The sequence below is a fragment of the Lytechinus pictus genome, chromosome 6 (assembly GCF_037042905.1).
Source record: "Lytechinus pictus isolate F3 Inbred chromosome 6, Lp3.0, whole genome shotgun sequence".
Lineage (NCBI taxonomy): Eukaryota > Metazoa > Echinodermata > Echinoidea > Temnopleuroida > Toxopneustidae > Lytechinus > Lytechinus pictus.
This window is the reverse complement of record NC_087250.1, coordinates 10,097,924-10,119,940: the sequence shown is the minus strand read 5'-3', so window position 1 is coordinate 10,119,940 and position 22,017 is coordinate 10,097,924. Positions and strand designations below refer to the sequence as shown.

The 22,017-nt window shown below is 36.7% G+C and overlaps 1 protein-coding gene across 1 annotated transcript; it reads left to right on the top strand.

Annotated features, from left to right (window-relative positions):
• The first annotated feature begins 2,857 nt into the window (after positions 1-2,857).
• On the top strand, positions 2,858-14,142 carry LOC129263392 (uncharacterized). The gene is made up of 7 exons (XM_064100552.1): positions 2,858-3,007; positions 4,670-4,791; positions 5,841-5,978; positions 7,956-8,012; positions 9,316-9,435; positions 11,504-11,620; positions 12,795-14,142. The coding sequence occupies exons 2-7, from the start codon at positions 4,681-4,683 to the stop codon at positions 12,807-12,809; spliced, it is 558 nt and encodes a 185-aa protein (XP_063956622.1). The 5' UTR covers positions 2,858-3,007; positions 4,670-4,680; the 3' UTR covers positions 12,810-14,142.
• The last annotated feature ends 7,875 nt before the right edge of the window (positions 14,143-22,017 follow it).

Genomic DNA, 22,017 nt, shown 5'->3' with positions numbered 1-22,017 from the left:
ATCAGATTATGGATTTCACGAACAAATTACTGTCATTGCCTTCTAATACTGTTTTCAGTAACACGTGATTATTTTGGTCCCCACCAGGCCCGGCCCACTAAAAATAGTCCACACCACAAAATAAAATTGCATTCAGCTATTATGGCAGAGCCTCGCTACTTTTACGATCACCCAAAGCTCGGGCATGCGGGCCCGGCGCCTGTCTGGTGCTGATAAAATCAGCACCAAACTTGCCAAGGCCGGGGGGGGGGGTTATTTTAGCCCGCGCCATTCATAAACTCTACACTTTACGACTTAGCCCAGGGGGCCGTTTCATAAAGCTGTTCGTAAGTTAAGAGCGACTTTAAGAACGACTGGTGAACCTTTCTTACGCACTAAACTATCGCCAATGGTGTATACCATTTACCAAAAGAAAGGATCACCAGTCGTTCTTAAAGTTGCTCTTATCTTACGAACAGCTTTATGAAACACCCACCAGGACTGGTCCGGAGCAGCGAGTTACTGAAAGCGGTATAAGTATCATTCTCTTCGTTCTTCTTTACTTTGATCCGGTGATGGGCACCAACAACGAGGACATGGATTGATAGAAACAATCCGAACAGTCCGAAAGAAACATTCCGAGCAGGCGTGTCCCGATAAACAAGCACCCGCTTTCAGGGTTTTCATGCCATCTTCCATTTACATAAATTGCATACTGTATTTACATTCATCTTTTTTTACCATGTTTTTGATTTGTATATTTTATATGATATTGAATGAAATGACAATCGGAAGAAAATAAATGCTTGTTTAAACTGAACTGATTTAAACTTTGGCATTAAGGAGTTTTGTACAGCAAGCACCGCAACCTATACGGAATATTCAAGAATAGGAAAAATAGTATTGTAAACTGGCCGTAAAATTACAAAGAACAACTAAGAAGTCTGTGTAGAAGATTATTGAAAACTTTGTCTAAAATCAAGGACTACACTGCTGTTTTGATCAGGGGCAGCGGAAGCGGGGGGGAGGGGGGGGGGGGTGGGGGCTGGGGGGCTTCAGCCCCCCACTATTTTCCAAAACCCTGTACAAAAACGTAAAAATTACCATATGATTGTGATTTTTTGCATGGTCAGCCCCCCCACTTTTGGCTCAGCCCCCCACTTTGAAAACCGTTCCGCGGCCCCTGTTGATTACCAATTTTCGACAAAACTTCCTTGCTGACATTTGACAATATATTTACTACGTTTTTTTTAATCCCCGGTAATCAAATTACATATGTGCCTCTCCAAAAAGAAAATAGGGGACTCTGGAACTAAACGTTGGTCTTGAAATGGTGGATCTCCAGAACTGCTCTAGGATTTTGTAAAATCAAGTCCACGCGCATGCGTACTCTTGTTCCGAAGACGCAAGTCATGAATATTCAGATTGGCTTCCAGAACTGCGGTGGCAAAAAATAATTTCGCGTCCCGGTCCACCTACTTTCGACAAAAGCGCCTCTCAGATCTCCATTGTGATTTGACTTGCATTTTTCCAAATAAATTGGTGCGTTGTAGAGAGTGATCGCGTCGTGATAGCGAAAACTCTCTAGTGTGTCATTTAAATCTTCGGGTTTGCCATTGAAATCTTAATTATATCAGCTTTATTTGGGAAAGGGTATATTTTTCAAAAGGGCTCTTTTATTACATTGCAGCACACAAAGGGATTTTTTAAATTTATTTCATTTACCAATTTAAAAACAAATACTTATAATGTTACAACGAAATGTAATACATGATAACATTTAAGGTTTGTTCTAAAATACCAGAAAAAAAATATTTGAGGTTTTAGGAAAAACCGACGTCATATACATGTACGAGTAGCTGCCCATATGTGATATCAAACACATACATTTCATTTCCAATGGTTCGTGATTTTTTTTTCTTCCATGAGTGGGTGTGAGATCATATACTGAAGTTAAAATAAAAACAATACAATTTTTTGGCAGGGCGGGGGGGGGGGGGAGACAAAATTACATTTCATTGATTTTTGTTAAGTACACGATAGACCTAGATTAGAAAGCTGCTCGCATTTGAGGTCACGAACCAAAAAGCTTCACCAATATCTTTATTACTTCTTTGTGCAATTTTTGCAGTAACATTTATGTCATAGTGATTTTCCTCTTTGAAGCTACCAAACCTCACATGATGGTAAACGATGGTGGCGCCTGTCTGTATGGAACGTACGAGTTGCATTGTATTCTTAATGATGGCATTTCAGCAGTGAGCTCTCAAAAGCAGTTTTGCCAGTGCCAAGCTGAAAAGAAAAATCAATGAAATGCTAGTAAAAATCAACATCCCCGAAAAACAAACGAACCCCCCTCCTAACTAAAAATTCCCTTCCCAAAAAATTAATAAAACATAATAGAAAAAATCGCTATACGTGGGATCGAGTAACCTGACTGCTAAAGAATATCAGATGACTGGATAGATAGATATAGAAAGATCGATAGACAGATAAAAAGAGTTAGAGAGAGAACGATAGAAAGAGAGACTCGATAGAGAGGCAGACACTTGAAAAGATGAAAAATATATATATATAGAGAGAGAGATGGGAAGAAATATAAGTAAGATTTAAATGTCTCGTTAATTTATGACTTTTAATCTTTACTGTACCCCCCCAAACAAAAAATTAATTACACTAATAAATATATCAAACAATTGATAAATTAATCTAAAAAATATAAAAATAATTAAAACAAAAATAGAAAGGCACAGTGGCACTGTCATGAGCCCTTCACGAATGCTCATTGCCAAGTAATAATTGACAGCTAAGCATGAATGGTAACATGACAAATACAACATTTTATCAATTGTCAGAACCATGTATTACTCATCCCTCCGTTGGTCCGTTACTACAACATAACGCTGCAGACAGAAAGATCGATAGATGACTTCATAGCAGTGCCATTTGTTTTATTCTTCAGAAGCCTACGTCTGGAGTTACGACATTATATTTTGCAGTGGAAGGTATCTGCATGATTTGAAATATCGTAAGTAATCAGTGGCTATGATATCTTCATTCTATTTTATTTTATTTACAATGTCCTTATCTACATAATTGCCGGTAACCATATGTTTTTTGCATCTATTTTACCCAGTCGCATTATAGACGGGTCCATATACGACCAAAAATAGCCTTACCCGGAACAAATTGCAACAAATAATTTTTCAACGGTATTTTGTACTATTTGACCTCAGGAATAACATACTAAAAATCTACCAAAATCATTTGTTGCAATTTGTTCCGGGTCAAACCATATATTGACCCGTCTATTAAGATCATGATGGAAAACTTCTACACTTCTGATAAAACCACAAGCGCGCAGCTAATCACGACCCGCACACACACACGCACCCTGACACACGCGCGCGCACACCCCCACAGACACACACGCACACACATACCCTCACACATGCTTCTGTTGTGAGAAAGATAACTTTGGTTAGTTCTTTACTATATTTCATACCTCAACCGCAAAGTCAAATGCAGAGCCGTCGCTTGTCATCCTGGTAACCAACATAAACAGATCAGTGTTTACCAAACGACATCAGAGAGAAATGTTCTGAAATAAAAGGACAATCGCAAAATATGAAAAGGGGAAAACCACATTTTGCCCCCAGTCGACAATGACAATGTTATCTACCAACCAGTGTTGTGTAGGCATGGTAGTTGATACACTTTGGAAGAACATTCAACACGCTCAAAACTGTCGCGGTAGAGTGATTTTGAATGAAAATCTTAAGTGACGTTGACAGTTCATTCACTCTTAAGAAAGAAATTGAATTCAGGACCTAATCAGATTAACTTTCAATGTTCATGTGATATCTGAATTGATTCCTTATCATTATTCGGTCAAATAATTCGTTTGCTTTATATCGATATTTGATGAATTATTATGTAGTGAAAATAGGTTTACATTATATTCATGTTACGTTAGTATTATCATTTAATAATTAGTGTCTCTTAAGAAATTGTGCCTCTCTACTCTTAAAAAAATGAACTCCATTTTTGTTAATTGATGTGAATATTCTATCCAAAAAAAAAATTCCCTTCAGTTTGTGCTTTTCATACTAATAAAGACGCTTTACTTTGCTATATTTAAGGGATGTATAATTCTTGTATATTTATATATATATATATGCATACAGACATATAAATGCATGTATATAATTTATATACACATGGAAGCATTGTTCTCTAGATCAATTTATTTGGGACAAATTTATCCTCAGGCCATCCGAGGTTTAGGTAAAGTATTAATGAAAAGTTTTGTAGTTTATCATATCGAAATAAATGATTGACTACTTTTTCTGATACACACAATATATGTGTGCGGAGCATTGTGGCCCAGTGGATTAGTCTTCTGATTTTGAAACAGAGGGTCGTGGGTTCGAGTTCCAGAAATGGCGTTATTTGCTTCCGTAAGAAATTCATCCACATTGTGCTGTACTCAACCCAGGTGAGGTAAATGAGTACCCGAATTTCCTTGAAATTACTTCGCGCTAGGAAAGGCTGCGGGGCTAAATCCAGGGAAATAAAATCCAAGTCCTTTGGAAGCTAATTTGGACATTATGTCATAATGTGCTATACAAGAACTGCATTATTATTATTATTATCATGATTATTATTATTATCATTATATATTCATCAGCAACCCCAGCAATGAGCGACGCAGCAGAAGAAGAAAACATACCTGAAGATGAAAATAGATCTGAAGATGCAACAGTCGAAGAGGAAAAGCCTTGGCACAGGTGGACATCATGGGTGTGTTGGGTAAGTTAGTGTACACCTAGGCTATATCAAAGAAACTTGATGCTGTTATATTTTCTCAAACTCGTCCTAATTAAACTCGGCTTGTTCTGGCGATCACGACAATTACATTGATTTAGCCTGTTATGATCATGATTTTCAAACCGTGTTCGACAGACAAGTAGAGCGCGAGGACTTGCACAAAGGCTAGTTTAATTACGCCCAAGAGAGAGAGAGAGAGAGAGAGAGAGAGGAGAGAGAGATAGAGGAAACTAAAAAAACTGTAATAACTTATAGTAGTATTTACAGCCATCCAGACTAGAGATATATGAGATTCATGGGACCCATACCAACCGCCAGTGACCATCTTCCTTCCTGGAGAATTGCGGATGCTTTCACCGTTCAGTTTAAATGTGAAATTGTCAATATTCAGTCTATTAAACTGTAAAATATTGCTAAGTTCTATGTATTAAGGGACCCTGGTGTCAAATATCATAGTTTTTCTCCTTTGTTTTTTATTTTTTCGATCATATTTTCTTATAATTATTTATTTCGTATCACTCGTTTTTTCCTGACCTATGCGTCTTAAACCTGCTGGAAAGAACACAGCGTCGCACAGTATGATCACAGTGTGTGCACATAGTGGACTATGTGAAAATATTATTCACTCTGTTAAAATGCTCACATTCAACAATGTCAAGAAATTTTCACACTGTGAACACCTCGACAGTGTGAAAGTTCACAGCGTGCTGGAATGGTCGACTATGCGAATATATGATTTACCATGTTGAAATGCTCCAATTTAACAGTGTGAAGTTGATTTCACATCCCGTTCCACATGTGAGCACACACTGTGGGACACTAATCTATGCTTTGAATAGATTTAATATTGTTTAAGGTGATTTTACACGTTGCACACTGTTGAAACACGGTAGCACACATCGCGTGACACTGTGTTCTTTTTAGTAGCTCTAATTTATGCGTTGAATATAATTAAGAATTTATGATTTTTTTTTAATTATCAATTTTATTTACTCAAATTTGAATGCTATTTCTTTTTTTCATCACATCAGGGCAATAAGGAATCGGAAAACTACGATGTAACCGGGGTCGGTGTTTTTACCTCTGTGGTGCTCACTTTAGTTGCATTTGGTGTGGTGACGTGTGGAACAATAGCACGATTCTACAGTCTTGAATTCACCCTTGCTTTTGTAAGTTTGATGGTAAATTGTCAATTCGTCTATTGCCAACTCGTCCACCCTTCAAATAGTCTACCTTCATTTAGTCTGATGCCATTCCGTCCATCAACATTTGGACTAACAACCTTTTGTTCCAATCATCACTTCGTCTAATCACCAGTTTGTGTATGACCATTTCGTCTCATAATCAATTGGTCTAATATCTATTTTCATTCATATCGCCAAATTAACACCGAGTCCAATTGAACCAAACGTTATATGGACTAAATGTCTATACAGTGCGTCCCAGAAAAAACGAAACCGAGTTTAAGCGATGATTTATCATAACTTAATCACAAATACAATAGCCAAATGACCTACCAATGTAAAGCTTAGAATCTCCTCTTTCATCTGATATTACCTAGATTATTCCCCATTCACGCATGAGTGAGCAAAAACAATTTGAAGAAAGGATACCAAAAACTCATTTGGCGGGGGATATCTGAATTTCAAAAAGAAAATCACATGCCAAAAGTTCAATATCTGCTCTTTTATTTGATACTTTAATCACAAAAAATGGTCAAGAAGTAAACAATGCTTGTATTTCTATAATTTCATTAAATAAACGTGTTTTCACCGGTTACCCACAGAAGCTATCGCATGGTTAACAAAAGACTTAATGCATGGCTGATCGTCAACAAAACGGAGTGTCAAGTGAGTTTGAACGCTAGCCTGTAGAACCTCTTAATTTTATGAAATTATTGAAATTTAAGCCTTATATCAAATAACCAGAACTTTGTTATTTCTTGACAATTTTCTGTAATTGTGGTATCAAATTAAAAAGCAGATATTGAACTTTTTAAAAATGTGGTTTTCTTTTTGAAGCCCAGATACAGCCCGCCAAACGACTTTTTGGTATCCCCTCTTCAAATTGTTTTTGCTCACTCATGCGTGAATGAGAAATAATCTAAGTAATTTCAGATGAAAGAGGAGATTCTAAGCTTTACAATGGTAGGTCATTTGTCTATATTATTTATGATTAAGTTATGATAAATCATCGGTTAATCTCGGTTTCGTTTTTTTGTGGGACGCACTGTATATCGGACCAGTTGGTTATTAGACGAAATGGCAATTAGACCATGTGGATAGTGGATGAACTGATGGTAGACGAAATGATAGTAGACGAGTTGGTAATTGGACAAATTGGCTTTAGACCAATTGGGAGTAAACCAGTTTGATATGTCAAAACTTCTATAGTCACACTGTCAACGAAATATACCCATGGCGTGCCAGTGAAAATAACGAAGAATCGCATTGGTCAATTTGGAGTATGTTTCTTCGAGCTGACTGAGAAATTATACGGACCATGATCTTTATCTGTCTCTCACTCCCCTCTCTCTTATTCCCCTTTCTCTCTTTATGCCATATGCATAAGCATGTGTTTGTGTGTGCGTATTTGTGAGTTTGTAATGACCTCCTTCTTTGACAATTTTCTGACATTTTACCAGTCAACCGCGGACGTCCCCGGTCTACAGATAACCGACAATCATTTCCTCATTTCATGTCAAATCGTTTCCACAGGAAACGTAAGATCCAGTTCGGTCAATTACTCTCAAGGTTGTGTGTGTGTGTGTGTAAGGGAATAGGAAGCGTCCCCAGTTGGCGGACTATGCTCCGTATGTCCGAAAAATCTAACTCAATGTTTTGTGTGTATGAGACCGCGAACACATGCCCCAACTTTATCGATTAATGATAAACGAGTCCCCGATTGTCAAAACGCCAGGCTGTGTGTGCGTGGCTGCACTTAGAAGTTTGTGTGCGTGTGTGTGAAGGTGTACGTCTGCGTGTGTATATGTGTGTGGGTGAGGATGTGTGTTAGAGAGATCTTCACAAATCTATTTCAGGTATTGGTTCGTGGGTGAGCTTTTAAAAAAAGTACTTCAACCAATGTCTCAAAGTATTCATAACCGCTTTGAAAACATTTATTATACAATTTTCTTAATTCCACAGTTTTACCTTATTACTGGATTGAGTGGCTTTGCTACGATTTCTAAATACACATGGACGGTAAGAATATTACATATTTTTTAATTTGCTTTTGCCTTTTGTACAAATTTACCTTTTGTTTTCCGTTTCCACAAAAAAAAACGTGTACATGCTGACTAGGATATTTCCAAATAAAAATACAAATTTGATGTTCACAATCCAGATAATCAATATATATTTATATATTTTTAGGAATGTATTAAAAACTTGTATGCATTGAGAACATTAGTATACCTCTCCGTTTTATACGTAAAGTAATTTTTCATTTAATCTGACTTATGATTTTCATTACAGATCGAGCATGCAATCTTAAACACGTAGGAGTAATGCCGAAAATTTGTTTACAAATTATTACTACCTCCTATCAAAGCCTCTTTATTTACTATAAGTTTTCATCCATTTCACATTTCTTATGTGGGCTTCATTTTTAAACATTACAGACAAAACTTACCCCGTTAACCCTTAACGTGCCATGAACACATATATGTGCATCCACTGGAGTGCCACGAACATATTTTCGTGTAATGGTCATACAGCTATTGTTATGCCTATTGCATTTTGAGGAGTGCTTTGCATGCATGAGTGATTCCATTGTTCAGTTCAGCTTATGGTCAAGATTATTGTCTCATGAGTGATTCTCTTTTTTATATAAATAAAACATTCAAATATAGACTCTTTGAAAAAAGTGGCACTCGCTTATTACAGTGAATGGCACATTAAGAGTTAATAACCCGGTAACTTAAGAAAGGGAAAGATGCATGTTATAAATATGTAATGCAAAGTCACCTATTGCTCTGGCGTTATTAGGCCATTGAAGCAATCACTCAACAGACGCTTACTGTGACGCAGAGAACCTTTTGCCAAATGCCCTTCATAACAAAGCAGCTTTTGTCGAAAATCGGTGAATCAAAACAGCAGTGTCGTCTTTGACTTTGGGCAAACGACATATTTGCATTTTTTTGGTCTCGTACGAATCTTACGACGATGTGCTGTCCCGGTCCATCAACTTTCGACAATGACCTCTAATCTGCCAAGTGTGATTTGACGAGCATTATCAATAGATTCTGAACGTTGCAGAAAGTGTCTGCGAAGTGGATGCTAAAATGCGTTATTCACATTGTTTACCTTCGAAGCAGTCAAAATGTTTTACAACCGTTCCAAGGATACATCGTTTGTATAAATATTATCAATGTCCTGGATCATGAGTAATATTTGTAAATTCTTGATTCAATAGTGTAGGAACGGCGCCAAATTGCACCGTCGAGGCCAATAATTAAGGCCCCAAGCCACTTGGTACATTTTCATTCTGTTTTCATTATTTCAGATTTTGATTTTTATGGTCACGTGTTTCCTGTCGACCCTTTTAAGTCTTGGAGCATGCGCAAATTTCATCTCAGTTCTTGCACACGGCACTAGATTGCTGAACTGTTACACGCGATGTTCGGTGAGTTTCCAAGCCCAAGAACCCTGATATAAACCCCTGCAATCCAAAGTTCAACTTGGTTCTTGTCGATACTGAATGAAACTGAAAGTAACGAAAACAAACAAACAATGCTGAATGAAATTCATGTGTAGACAAGAACCGATGCCAATAGAAAGTCACACTGCAAAAACTCCGGTGTTGATTTAACACCAGTCTGGAATCTATATATGTCCACACTAGAGAAGTGTTAAAAAAACACCAGTTTCGTTTTGGTCTAACACCAGAAAGGTGATTATACAACACCAATTAGTATTAAAACTGCATCGGTTTGATTCCAAACTGGTGTTGTTTCAATACTTCTCTAATGTGGACATATATAGATTCCGAGCTGGTGTTAAATCAACACTGGAGTTTTTGCAGTGCATGTGTTGCTATTTAAAAAAATATTAAGATTTCCCAATGACCTTTAAGAGAAACTTTGCTCCAGCTCTTTTTTAAGAGCTTTAGGTGCCTAAGGTGTCTATCATACAAGGACTTGTAAGATTTTTTCTCCGACAGCTACCGTATGATCTGTGTCTATCATAATGGACCCTACATGGCCTATTAGAGAATTAGGTAGTTGGAGAGATTGTGATCGTAGGCTGGCTTGGAGAGGGATAGTCAACCTGCTCGAAACGTTGAGTCTTCTCTCCTGCTCTATAACTTAAATTGCCGACTCAAGCCAACCTTCTCCAACTATTTAAGCCTCCTATATCTTTAACTTATCAACCTTCTAAACTCTTTCTGGGCCATTCTTGGTCACGTGTGGGACCAAAATTATGAGAAATCTTGTTATAACTCTCACAAGTTTATAGATTCATTTCGATTTTTATATGACAGTAACATATTTGGTCAACTATCATTTGAAAATATTTCTTGCTGACAACAATATGTAATTCAAGGTCAGAGGTCAAAAGAAGTGGGTCACGTGTGTGATTCAAAGTGTCACACATGTGACCCACTACTTTTTACCTCTGACCTTGAAAATGCATGCTGTTGTCAGCATGAAATATTTCCAAATGATAGTTGATCAAACACGTTACTGTCAGGTAAACGTTGAATGACTAAATCTATAAACTTTTGAGAGTTATAACTAATTCATGCCAAGATTTGCCATAATTTTGGTCACATAATTGCAGAGAATGGCCCTTCTGCTTTAAAGTGTTTTGTAAGGACTAGACTCATATCCGAAAGATAATGTACTTTCATTTTTCTTATCTCTCCATTTCACTTTTAATTCTATCCACTTGGTGTACTGTAAACCACTAATGCGATTGGGAAATTGGTAATTTGTCACACCTGTGTCCCGTTTCCTAAAAGTCAACGCTCATCAACAGCCAATCAGAATCAAGGATTCCATGCAATTTACCATTTGATGTCAAAGTTACCATGATGGCAACTTTTATATGCAACGGTTCTCAGTTTACGTTTCAATATTTGGAAAAATTATTGAGTATTTTCATATTTAGAAAACAGGTCATAGCCAAAATTCTTCTTTAAATCAGACGAGTGGGGTCTGTAAAGGGTGACAACTATCGTAACTATGGTACCTCAGCTGTAAGCCAATCCCAATCAAGGTTTCACTGTGAAATAAAGTGGCAATCATTGCTTTTATGAGTTTTCATAAGGACTGCACTTCGGGTGCTCATTTGCAGAACTTGAAGTACTAAAAAAGCATATGTGCTAGATTGAGCCCCCCCCCCCATCCACTCGAGTCCCGAGTGCTGACAATAAAAATACTGTCTATATGCTACCTCTTAAAAACTGCCGATTTAGCAACATATTATTTAGTATTTCATAGTTTAGTCGCAACTCTGTATGGAACGGACCACATAGGGTCCCTGTCAAAATATTGTACCGCGCCTTTTACTGGGAATCCCGAGCTGTATAAAGGCACTTTGTGTCTTTACATAGCTTTCTGACTCATGACAAAGTACCCCACTGCTTGATCTGCGTTTATTTACAGTTAATCACTTGAAATACCTTTGTCATGACAATGCTGACGGAACGATATTTGTGTAATTTCATGCCTTGTTTGTTGTATTTCCAGCAAATCACTGTTCCAACTTCCGTTTCGGTTATACTGACTTTCTGTGCTCTTCTAACTGCTCTTCGCGGGACCGCCCGCTGCGGTATGAGTTTGTGGAACCCAAATGCATCAACAACGGTATGTTAAAGCAAAAATATAATTTTTCAAGCTATAAATACCTCGGTATTCCACAAACTAAGTACAACAAATGACAACTTACGCCCCCCCTTATTTAAGTTAGTCTACGCTCCCACGAAACACGACACATTCGAGAACATAAAGAATGTGTTAAGTACAATTCATGACAATGAGGTCTTTGTCGAGAGCCCCCAAAACAGCAGGATCCATCTGGACTCTAGACAAACGACATATTTGCAATTTTTCGTCAGCTCTGAAACTTCCCACGATCTGCTACTCCGGCTCATCTTTTTTCGCCAAAGACCTCTCAGCTGTTCATTGTTATTTAACCTAGCTGTGTTCATGAATTCGTTCTAAGTGGCGGTGCAAAAACTCACTGATATCACAACTATCTACTATCTATCATGTACGAGTTGTTTGTACAACATGCGTTTTTGTCTTTCAGACCAGGGCTCCGTAACACAAAGATTTAGCGATCAATCGCTAAATGGAATGACCAGTCAGAATCAATGTTACACGCGCATTTACTTCAAAATATTGACCAGGGGCCAATCAGAAGTGTTCTTTCATATTTGCTATTCATCGCTAAGATTTGTGTTACAGGGCCCTGATGTTATCATAACATGATAAAAAAGTATTTGACATGAATGTTCTTACTCTTGATATCCACACGATTTTAACACCAACGTTAGACATATGGCCCGAATTCTCAAAGGTCGGCTAACTTAGCCCACCTTCGAGAAATGCAAATTATAGCCTCCGTGGGCCAATGACGTGAAATAAGGCGTTAGCCCATGGGGGTAAGTAAGCCGACTTTTGAGAATTCGGGTCGATAAGACACGATAATTCAAGAGCATATCCACCTTAATATGATGAAAAGATGATAAATGTTTTTGAAGGACACCTCAAAAATTTACTTCATATAGGCCTACCCCAGTCACATTTTCTCTACGGCCGCCGTATGGCGAGTCGTAAGCAGTCGCTTTAAGTAATTTCATTCAAACCAACCATATGTAGCTTGTAAAAATAGTGTCAAACGGCTGTTTTTGTCTCACCGTACGGCGGCCGTAGAGAAAATGTGACTGTGGTAAGGAAGCTTCTTGTCAAATTCTACCCAGTATGTTTAATTTGATAGGCGTGATTTTATTTTTAGTAAATTTTTTTTTTATTGCAGGTAGCACCTGAATAACAAGATCCAGCCTTGGACATCAACCATTCTATATTACTTCTTATGTTGGTGTGAGTGGCGATTAGTCATATTTGACTCTAGTCGCCATTACGACTCATAACAACTCAGCTTTTGATGGCGTCTATAGCTATTCCAAGCCAAAAAGGAAACTTAACATAACAATATTAAAAAAAGCACTAGTGTCATGAAAAGGATAATTCAACACTAAAGTGAATTGTCTTTACAGACGACTAGATATATTACACAAACGTATCCATAACTTTTGAGTAGACCAAAAATTCACCTACAGCTGTATAAAACAAGTTTTTATTTTATTTATTGATTTCTTTCCTTGAAAATTTTATCATCATTTAGCTTTTTTAAATTTCTAATTACTATTATTCATATAATATGTATTATATACATGTATATAAAGGGGGGTGAATGACAGACTGGAAAGGATGCCTAAGTGAGTATCGCGATTGTGATAGACTGTCTATAGTATTTTGCCTCGCGATTCCCTCAGATTCGTGCTTTGTGCCGAGACCGTTTACATCTATCGACTCGTCTAGAACGACCCGCGTTAACTTCCGGAGGCGTTCCAGATTTTTGGCAGATCTAAACGGGGTATTAGTTCCCATAAAATTCACACAAAGTTAATGCAGGTACATTTATAGCCAATAAGGTTTTGGCATACATTCTTCAGACGGAGATGTAAACGGAGTTTGATATACGCCTCTCACTAGGAAGAATGCAATCGAAGATGCCCCATCCAATTATATCGAAAAATAAAGAGTAATGGTTTCCTTTGGTGTGCACTATTTTCTCTTAGTTTAAAGCTTAATTCCATCCAATGACAGCTTTAGCTCTGATAGTATATGAACTGATAAACATGGCTTGTGTCATCACATCAGGTTTAATATCGCGTCAGGTCGGGCAAACCCGACTTTTCGGGAGTTTAGGGGACCCTTTCATCGAATGGTCGGGAATACACGATTGCCGGATCTTACGTGTAAACCCGATGTGATGTTTTTTTTTATGGGGAATTATCAATTGATGCATTTTGTTAAGCATATGTAATATTTTTTTTTCAATATCGAATTTCCTTTGCATTGCAATGTAAACTAGTTTAATGGTTTTTTTATGGATCCTATGGAAGAACCAGGGAAGAACAGAGTAGTTATGTTAATGATTCTGAAATGGGCAATCCTTTCGATTATTTTATCTATTCAACATATATGCAATTAATTTTGTTTGTTTCAATTGATGCCATCTGCGTTATTTCGTTATGTTATATATATTTATGATTTATGTTTTTGTAATAATCGGAAAATAAATAAACATGTCACAAGCCATATGCGTGCATAATGCGTTTTTATTCAATTCAAACACATTTTAAAATAGTATATCATCTTATCAAAATAGTAAATGCATCACAATTTTGAAACGAATTGAAACGAATTATTAAATATTAATTGAATTGATCTATTCACCTGCACAGAGAAGAAAGAAACACTGCATGGACACTGTGAAACGTTGTTGAAAGTGTTTTCACGCTGTGAAATGAGAAATTACTACTTTATAATTTATCGACACTGTATATCAAATGGGCCAAAATCCATATAAAAGTCATGTTATATGTCATGTACATCACACTATGGTCTGTGGTATGAAAGGTCAGATAATGCATTTGGACAAGTAACGAGGATGGTTAGTTTTCCATTTTGTCAAAAATCGAAGGCAGATTCTAAAATTTTATCAAAATGGTCCTGTTACCAAATCATGAAACAACATGTATTATGCGGCTAATAGCAGCATAATTTGGTCGTAAAATTGGAGGAGGACCAGAGTTATCCGCATTATTTTGATGCTGCTATTATCCGCACAATAGCAGCATCGGGACAAGATTCTGAGTTTATGAACGCATTTCCAAATAATACGGATAATTGCCATGATGCGGTCACAAGGTCACCCTTTTCCAACACAACCGCATCGGAGGGGGCGTGTCCAGTTGTCATGACGATTATCCGCCTTTTTCAGGACGGGCGCTCGTAAAAATAATGCGGCTTATTTTCGGAGTTTGTGAACGCAATTTTTATTGAATTATCCGCATTACTCTTAGGCGGCTAATTGGAGGATAGGTTTATGAAAGGGTAGTCACCAAAATTATTTCTCACAGGTGGATATTGTATGAACTTTGTCCACTTTAAATAACAGCAGTAATTTTAGAACCCACTTTTGTAAGCCAACTTAGATTTTAATGCAAAATGGATTACTCCATATCTTTGCAAGCAGTTCCAAAGTATTATTTGACCCTTGAAATCCTAGTGTAGACACCAAAATCATATCCCAAGGTGTATTTCTCATCAAGTATGTCTACTTTTAAGTAAAAACAGTAAATTTAGACCCCATTTTTGGAAGCCATCTTGGACTTTTAACATACCAGACCACTGACTGTTCTTGTTACTTGCCCTTGTACACTACTTGACCCTTTCAACCGTGGTTTAGATACCAAACTCATATTCCCCAGACAGATATTTAACAAACTATGTCCATTTATATTAACATTAGACAATTTTTGATTTTTTTCGTAGACATACTAAACTACTGACTGACCCTTGAAACCATAGTTTAGATACCCAAATCATATCTCCAAGGCCGCTTTAAGTATCAGCAACCAATTTAGAATCAATTTTTGTAAGTCATTTTGAACTTTTAGATATACCAGGCCACTGACTGTCTTACAACTTGTCCTTAGGTATTTTTTTACCCTTAACCCTAAATAGACTGGGCTATTTCGACGCCTAAGAAGACGGGGGGGGGGGGGCTGATTCAGCCCCCCTTATGATCTCGGCCGTCGATCGCACGATCGCGACGAAAATTGGCACGCGCGTTACCCATGGCATTATCTACAAAACTATAATATCAAATTCTGCTCTAATTAATAAAATAATGCCTCTAAAATGCTAATTTTTGTTTCACATGCTCTAGATAGGCATCTCATCAAATTTATTTTTCAAAATTTTCAACATCACATTTATTTTCTTATGTATTCTATTGTTTTCTAAATTTCTTATGTATTTCCCTGTTTTTCGACTTTTTGTTTTTTATTGTTTTTTCAATGGAAATCGTCAGGGACTTTATTTTGACCATAACAAAGATAAAATTAATTGATTTTCAGCAGTAAAAGTAAAAATAATGATACATTTATGAATTTTGGCTAAAAACACCATTTGCATTGGATTTGTACAAAAAATCACGTTTTTGAGTAATTTTGGGTCTGCATGCTTTTACTAAATGTTGTGTAATTTCAGAAGTGCGTACCCGGGGGTCACAATTTTGGTCTCAAAAGTTGCGCGAGACTTGAAAGTAAAAAGTCAGCGAGTGACGCGGTCAAAAGATTTCGCGCGGCGGATTGATCGCGAAAAATGTCGAGGGGGGGGCTGAATCAACCCCCAGTCTTTTTAGGGTTAAAACCAGTGATTGAGACAACAAATCACATCCCCTAGGACGATATGAAGTGAGCTATGTCCGTTTGAACTATCACCAGCCATTTCATAATCAATTTTTGGATGCCATCCTGGATGTTTGGACATACCAGACCACTGACTTTCCTTGTTAATTGTCCTAACGTATTATTTCACCCATTTCACCATGGTATTGACATAAAAATCATATTCCTAAAAATTTAGCTATTTTCTTTAAAGGAGAATGAAACCCTTGAAACCAGCTGAATCCATATCAAAGAGAAAAATCAAAGAAACATATTGTTGAAAGTTTGAGGAAGATTGAATGAATAATAAGAAAGTTATGAGCATTCGAATATTGAGATCACTAGTGCCATGTAGATCCTCCCAACGGCAATGCGACCAAGATCTGTGATATCACACACGTACAACTCCCTCATTACTTTAGTACTTATTTCACTTATATTCTCACTTTTATAGAGTCTATCACAAGGTGAGGTGTTCTCTTTATGAGATGACAAGTACAGAGGTTTCACAACATTATATCATTGATGAATCGTTTGTCATATGATTAGAATGAGCAAAAAGAGATGTTTTGGGGTATATTTTCAGTGTCCAAATGGGAGAGTTGTACGTGTGTGACATCACAGATCTTGGTCGCATTGCCAATGGGAGGATCTCCATAGCATTAGTGATCTCGACATTCAAATGCTCATAACTCTTTTATTGCTAGTCCTATTTTACTCAAAGTTTTGTTGATCTTATTCTTTGATTTTTCTGCTTTCACAAAAGCTAACTTGCTCCAAGAGTTTCATTCTCCTTTAAGTAGCAATTTTAGACTCCATTTTTGGAAGCTGTCTTGGATTTTTCAACATACTGGACCACTGACTGTCCTTGTAATTGTATTTTTGACCAATGAAACCATGGCCTAGACACCCAAATCATATCTACCAGGCCAGGGGAATATGAAAAGAACTGTGTCCGTTTTAAGTACTAACAGCAATTTCAAACTCTATTTTTGGAAGTCATCTTGGATTTTTCGACCCACCAGACCACTGACTGACCCTGTAACTTGTTCCAATGTACTATTTCACCTTTAAGACCATTTACTATAAACCAAATTAAAGCCACTTAAGTAAGTCATACTAGATGAAGATGAAGTTGTGGATTTTTAGCCTACGGCAGCCATTTTGGGTGCCATATGGATTTTCCAGGTACCATGGAGTGTTTATATTTGCTCTAGCTTGTATCAACATATAATTTTACCCTTAAACCGTGGAATATGAACCGAAATAGGATACTATGGTGGATAATGAATGAGCTTATCCATTTTTCAGTGAACGGCAGCCATCTTAGACGCCATTTTGAAAATAACCACTTTCCCGGATGCGGATTTTGGTAGACTTTTAGTATGTTATTCATGAGGTTAAATAGTACAAAAAACCATTGAAAAAAACATTTGTTACAATATGTTCCAACAAGGATATTTTTGGTCGTATATCGATCCGTCTACTATCGATCATTGTTGTTGAGTGCAGACTCTCCGGATCGGATCCCCGTGATATTCGCAACCCGGATTCGCTAGTATTTTCCACTCGATATTCGTTTGATTACGACGCAATTGTTTCTTTTAACTTCTATTTTAAACTAAAACAAGAAACACGACATCTTTTGGCGGCCGATAAAGTATATTTCAGTAAATAGTAGCGCCATATGATACAGTACATAAAACATTAAAAATTCAACTTAAAAAATCATATAAAATTATGAATACACAAGCAATTCCCTTAAAATTACCTTTTTAGAATGTTTCATTTGCTACTAAAATATCTGCATCTGCATCATAACATCACATATTTGTCTAAAAATGACTGAATTGAACTACTATGCATTTCCAGTAAGAGCAAAATATCAGTATAATCACATTTCAACTCACGGTATACATCAATTGTACTTCCGAACCGTTTCGGCAGGAAATTTATACACAAAGGCAACTCGCAAAACACAATTCAACTTTTAATTGAATTGTCACCGTACTAACATACATTCTACTTGGGAAGACAAAAGAATCTCTTGAAGCTGGAACAAAACAAAATAAATATATTGAACTTTGTACATAGTCATTTTAAACACTGCATAAAACTATATTCTTGTCGTACTCATACACTAGAAACCACTGAATGGAAGTTTTTAAACTGCTTTGATGTAATTTGCAAGGCTATCATTCTATCCGGATTACATTTTCCCCCGTTTCCAGTATTGTATCGAAAGCAAACTTGCCCAAATTCTAACCAATTTGCGAAAAATACCCATCTAATTTTTTTTTTTTTTTTTTTGTTTGTTTAGTATAACCATCTCATACACATATTACAAAAACAAGTTTGATAACCATATAAAATAACAATGTACAGTATGGATAGGTTACATTTTGATAAAAAAAATACATACAAAACAAAAACAACAAAGGGAAAATAAAAGAAACATAGAGAAGCAATATAGGTCTGTTCGTCTACATTACCCAAAATCTAATAGACTCCATTTTTTTAAAAATCTATACATAGTAGAGTCCCTGTAAGCAATACACTTTTCTGTTTGGTACACTTGTTTTAATTTACTGGTAAACAAGTCAAAACAAGGAAGGATATTAATATATCTACACAGATATAAAGTTTTCTTTGCTACAATAAGGCAATGATTCAATAACACATCTTGCTTGTTTTTAATTCCGAATAAAATCTCTTCATCCTTTACTTGGATAATTTCTTTTTTAAATTTAGTATGCCACCATCTTAGAAATTCATTCCAAAAATCTCGAGTATGCGAACATTCTACCAACAGGTGTTCAATTGTTTCCTGTTCTTGTTTACAAAAAGAACACATCTCATTATCTACAACTTTCATTTTCTTTAACTTTGCATTTACTAGTAAGCATCTTGTATTCATTTTATATTGAAATATTCTTGTTCTTGTATCTGGAATAACTTTAAAAGGCAACTCGTAAATAAAACTAAAATCATCTTCACTTATATCATACCTTGATCTCCAATATATTTCAGAAGTAGGGGTTTGGTATTTATCTTCTTTTAATATCATATTTATGATCTTGGTTGACAATTTTGATATAAATATTTTTTTATTACCAAAAACTATACAAATATCTAACTTTTTTAACAGATGTCGCCTCTCGAAACAACGAGCTTTAACTGTCTGTGGAATAGCAGAAACAATTGAACGCCAAAGAAGATAGTTTTTGCTAAATAACTTTCGCTAGGCATTTTCTTTTCGCAGGTTTTGCTTTCAGTCTCTTTAAAAAACGTTGGTAGTGCAGGTTATGGTTATCATCACGACGATCAGGTATTGGCCCTATCGTTCAATATGTAAAGCTCAGTTGAGAACTTTGTTTCGTAGATATCAACTGAAAGTTGTTAATAACAAGTCAATGTGTTCGTCTTCCTTGTTCAAAATATAAATTCCAGCAGTTTCATCTATGAGAAGTCTGTGGTGCTGAAGTCAGGTAAAGCTTCCTAATCGCCTTGGTCATCGACATCATTGCAAACATTCATCCTTTCAAGTATTTTAGTCATTTGATGAACATGTCCTTCTTCTGAAAGAAACATATACGGGAAAGAAGGAGTAGTATTATCCGAATTGAATTTATCGTTATTTTTGTCATCAGAAGTAATACGTAAAATGATAAAAAATAATGATAATAACTACAATAATGATGAAAATGATGATGAAGAAGATGATATTGATGATGATAATAAATTTTAGCGGTGTTTAATCGCTCAAATGATTTACAGTCGCAATTTGCACATTTTGTCGCGCGGTAGTTGCGCGGAGCGGCAGTTCTTATTGCGGCTGTGACAAGTACTTGCGGTCACCTAGATCAAACGAAACCGCTCACAAAGCTGCCGCGAGTATAGGATTAGCGGCGCTTCATATAAAGCGGTCGCCTGTTTGTACTGCCGCAATGTTTACAAAACAGAATCCCTCGGGAAGTTACCGCGCATCAGAGGCGTGGGAAAGAAGCCTTTACTTGCATTCAGCATGAGTTACTGAGAGAATATAATCATTTTGAGTTGTGGTTTCGTTGAGAACACTTGTTATGTGTGAATCATCCCAATTTTAATTCCATCTCGGACTCGATATTGGAACTAATATCAACAGCAATAGGATTGATAGTATTGCGGCGGCCCCTGCTTCGATTCAAATCAAATTGAATTTCAAACCTTTTGCATATGTTACATCGGTTTAACCTGCTTCTGGGTCTCAAGTTGAAATTTCGTAAATGAACTGGTTTTAGCAATACTCGTTGGGGAGCCTGATTTGAGCTGTTTAGTGGAAACCAAGGAGAAATCCAAATTTCTCGTATTTATGATGTACTTGGTGGATTTATACGAACTGGTGACCGACTAAGCAAGGATATCGAGTTTTGCCTCGCAGATTATAGACAAAAGATTCCTACCTAACTACAAACATATACTGGCCAGATACTATCATGACTATAGGAAATATTTGGCATGCTCCATGTGGTTATAAAGGAATGAAGGTGGCGAGTCGGTATTCGTGGAAAAAGTCGGGGCCGCAGAACTTGATTGCAGTTTGTGCGTGGAGTTCATATAATTGTACTCGGTTGGCAATTAGACCTGAAAATGTAACTTCTTTTGTCCAAGTGATCATGTTCAGGACTAGAGGGTTTTTAGTCGTTAATGAGCTTGACTGACGGAGTTGATCTTAAACGGACCCTCGAATGCAATGGACCATGGTTCCTTGGTAGATCCACGAGAGACCAAGGCTAGGATATGCAAGCATCCTGTGAGTATGGTATTCATGAGTTGGATCTACATGTAATTTTATTATTTTAGATTGACCGCCGATATACCGCCGCCCAGAGCGGCGCCTAAGTCCGTCGTCTGAAAATGTATAGATTATCCTGCGTACGGTACTTCAGACTTCTAATAACTGCTGTCGAGTTGCTCTTTAAAAAAAAAAAAATGCCGTCTTCTTCACCCAAATTCAAATCGAACATAGCATACGTTCAAAAACTTCATATTTATAAAGATGCTAAATATTAAATTTGTAAAATGGCCATAACTTCCTTAAGTTTGTTTGCATTTTCGTTTTATATTTTCAGGGTTTACTAATCATGCCATCCCTCAACATTTTAGCTCGCATCAGTGATCATTAAGTTAAGATCTAGCACCCTCGATTTAAAAGTCGAAAATACTAAAGTGGCCATAACTTCCTTGTTTCAATTATTCCGGTCTCATATTTGCAGAGTTTGCCTATGGTATCATCCATCATAAATCGAACGGTTTTTACGCATCAGTGAACAAGACCTTACTATCAATAGCACCCTCTATTGAAAAAGGGCAACTTGCCATAACTTCCTCGTTTTCATCCATTTTGGTCTCATGTTTTCTGAGCTTACTAATTATGACTACATCCTTCATAATTCAATGGTTTGTTACGCGTCAGTGACCATTATCTTTAGAAAGAGTGCCCTCTATTGAAAAGTTGAAAATAGTAAAATGGCCATAACTTGTTTTTAATTATTTTGGTCTCATATTTTCAGGGTTTGCCTAGGGTATCATCCCTCACAATTCAAACGGGTTTTTCGCATCAGTGACCATCACCTTAATGAATAGCGCCCTCTATTGAAAAGTTGCAAAATGCAAACTTGCCATATTTAATTCCTCTTTTTCATTCAATTTGGTCTCATATTTTCAGGGTTTGCTTATGGTATCATCTTCCATAAT

Coding starts and splice junctions, on each gene's coding strand:
- LOC129263392 (XM_064100552.1), top strand. CDS start 4,681: ATGAGCGACGCAGCAGAAGAAGAAAACATACCTGAAGATGAAAATAGA. Junction 4,792..5,840: donor GGACATCATGGGTGTGTTGG/GTAAGTTAGTGT, acceptor TCATCACATCAG/GGCAATAAGGAATCGGAAAA. Junction 5,979..7,955: donor TTGAATTCACCCTTGCTTTT/GTAAGTTTGATG, acceptor TTAATTCCACAG/TTTTACCTTATTACTGGATT.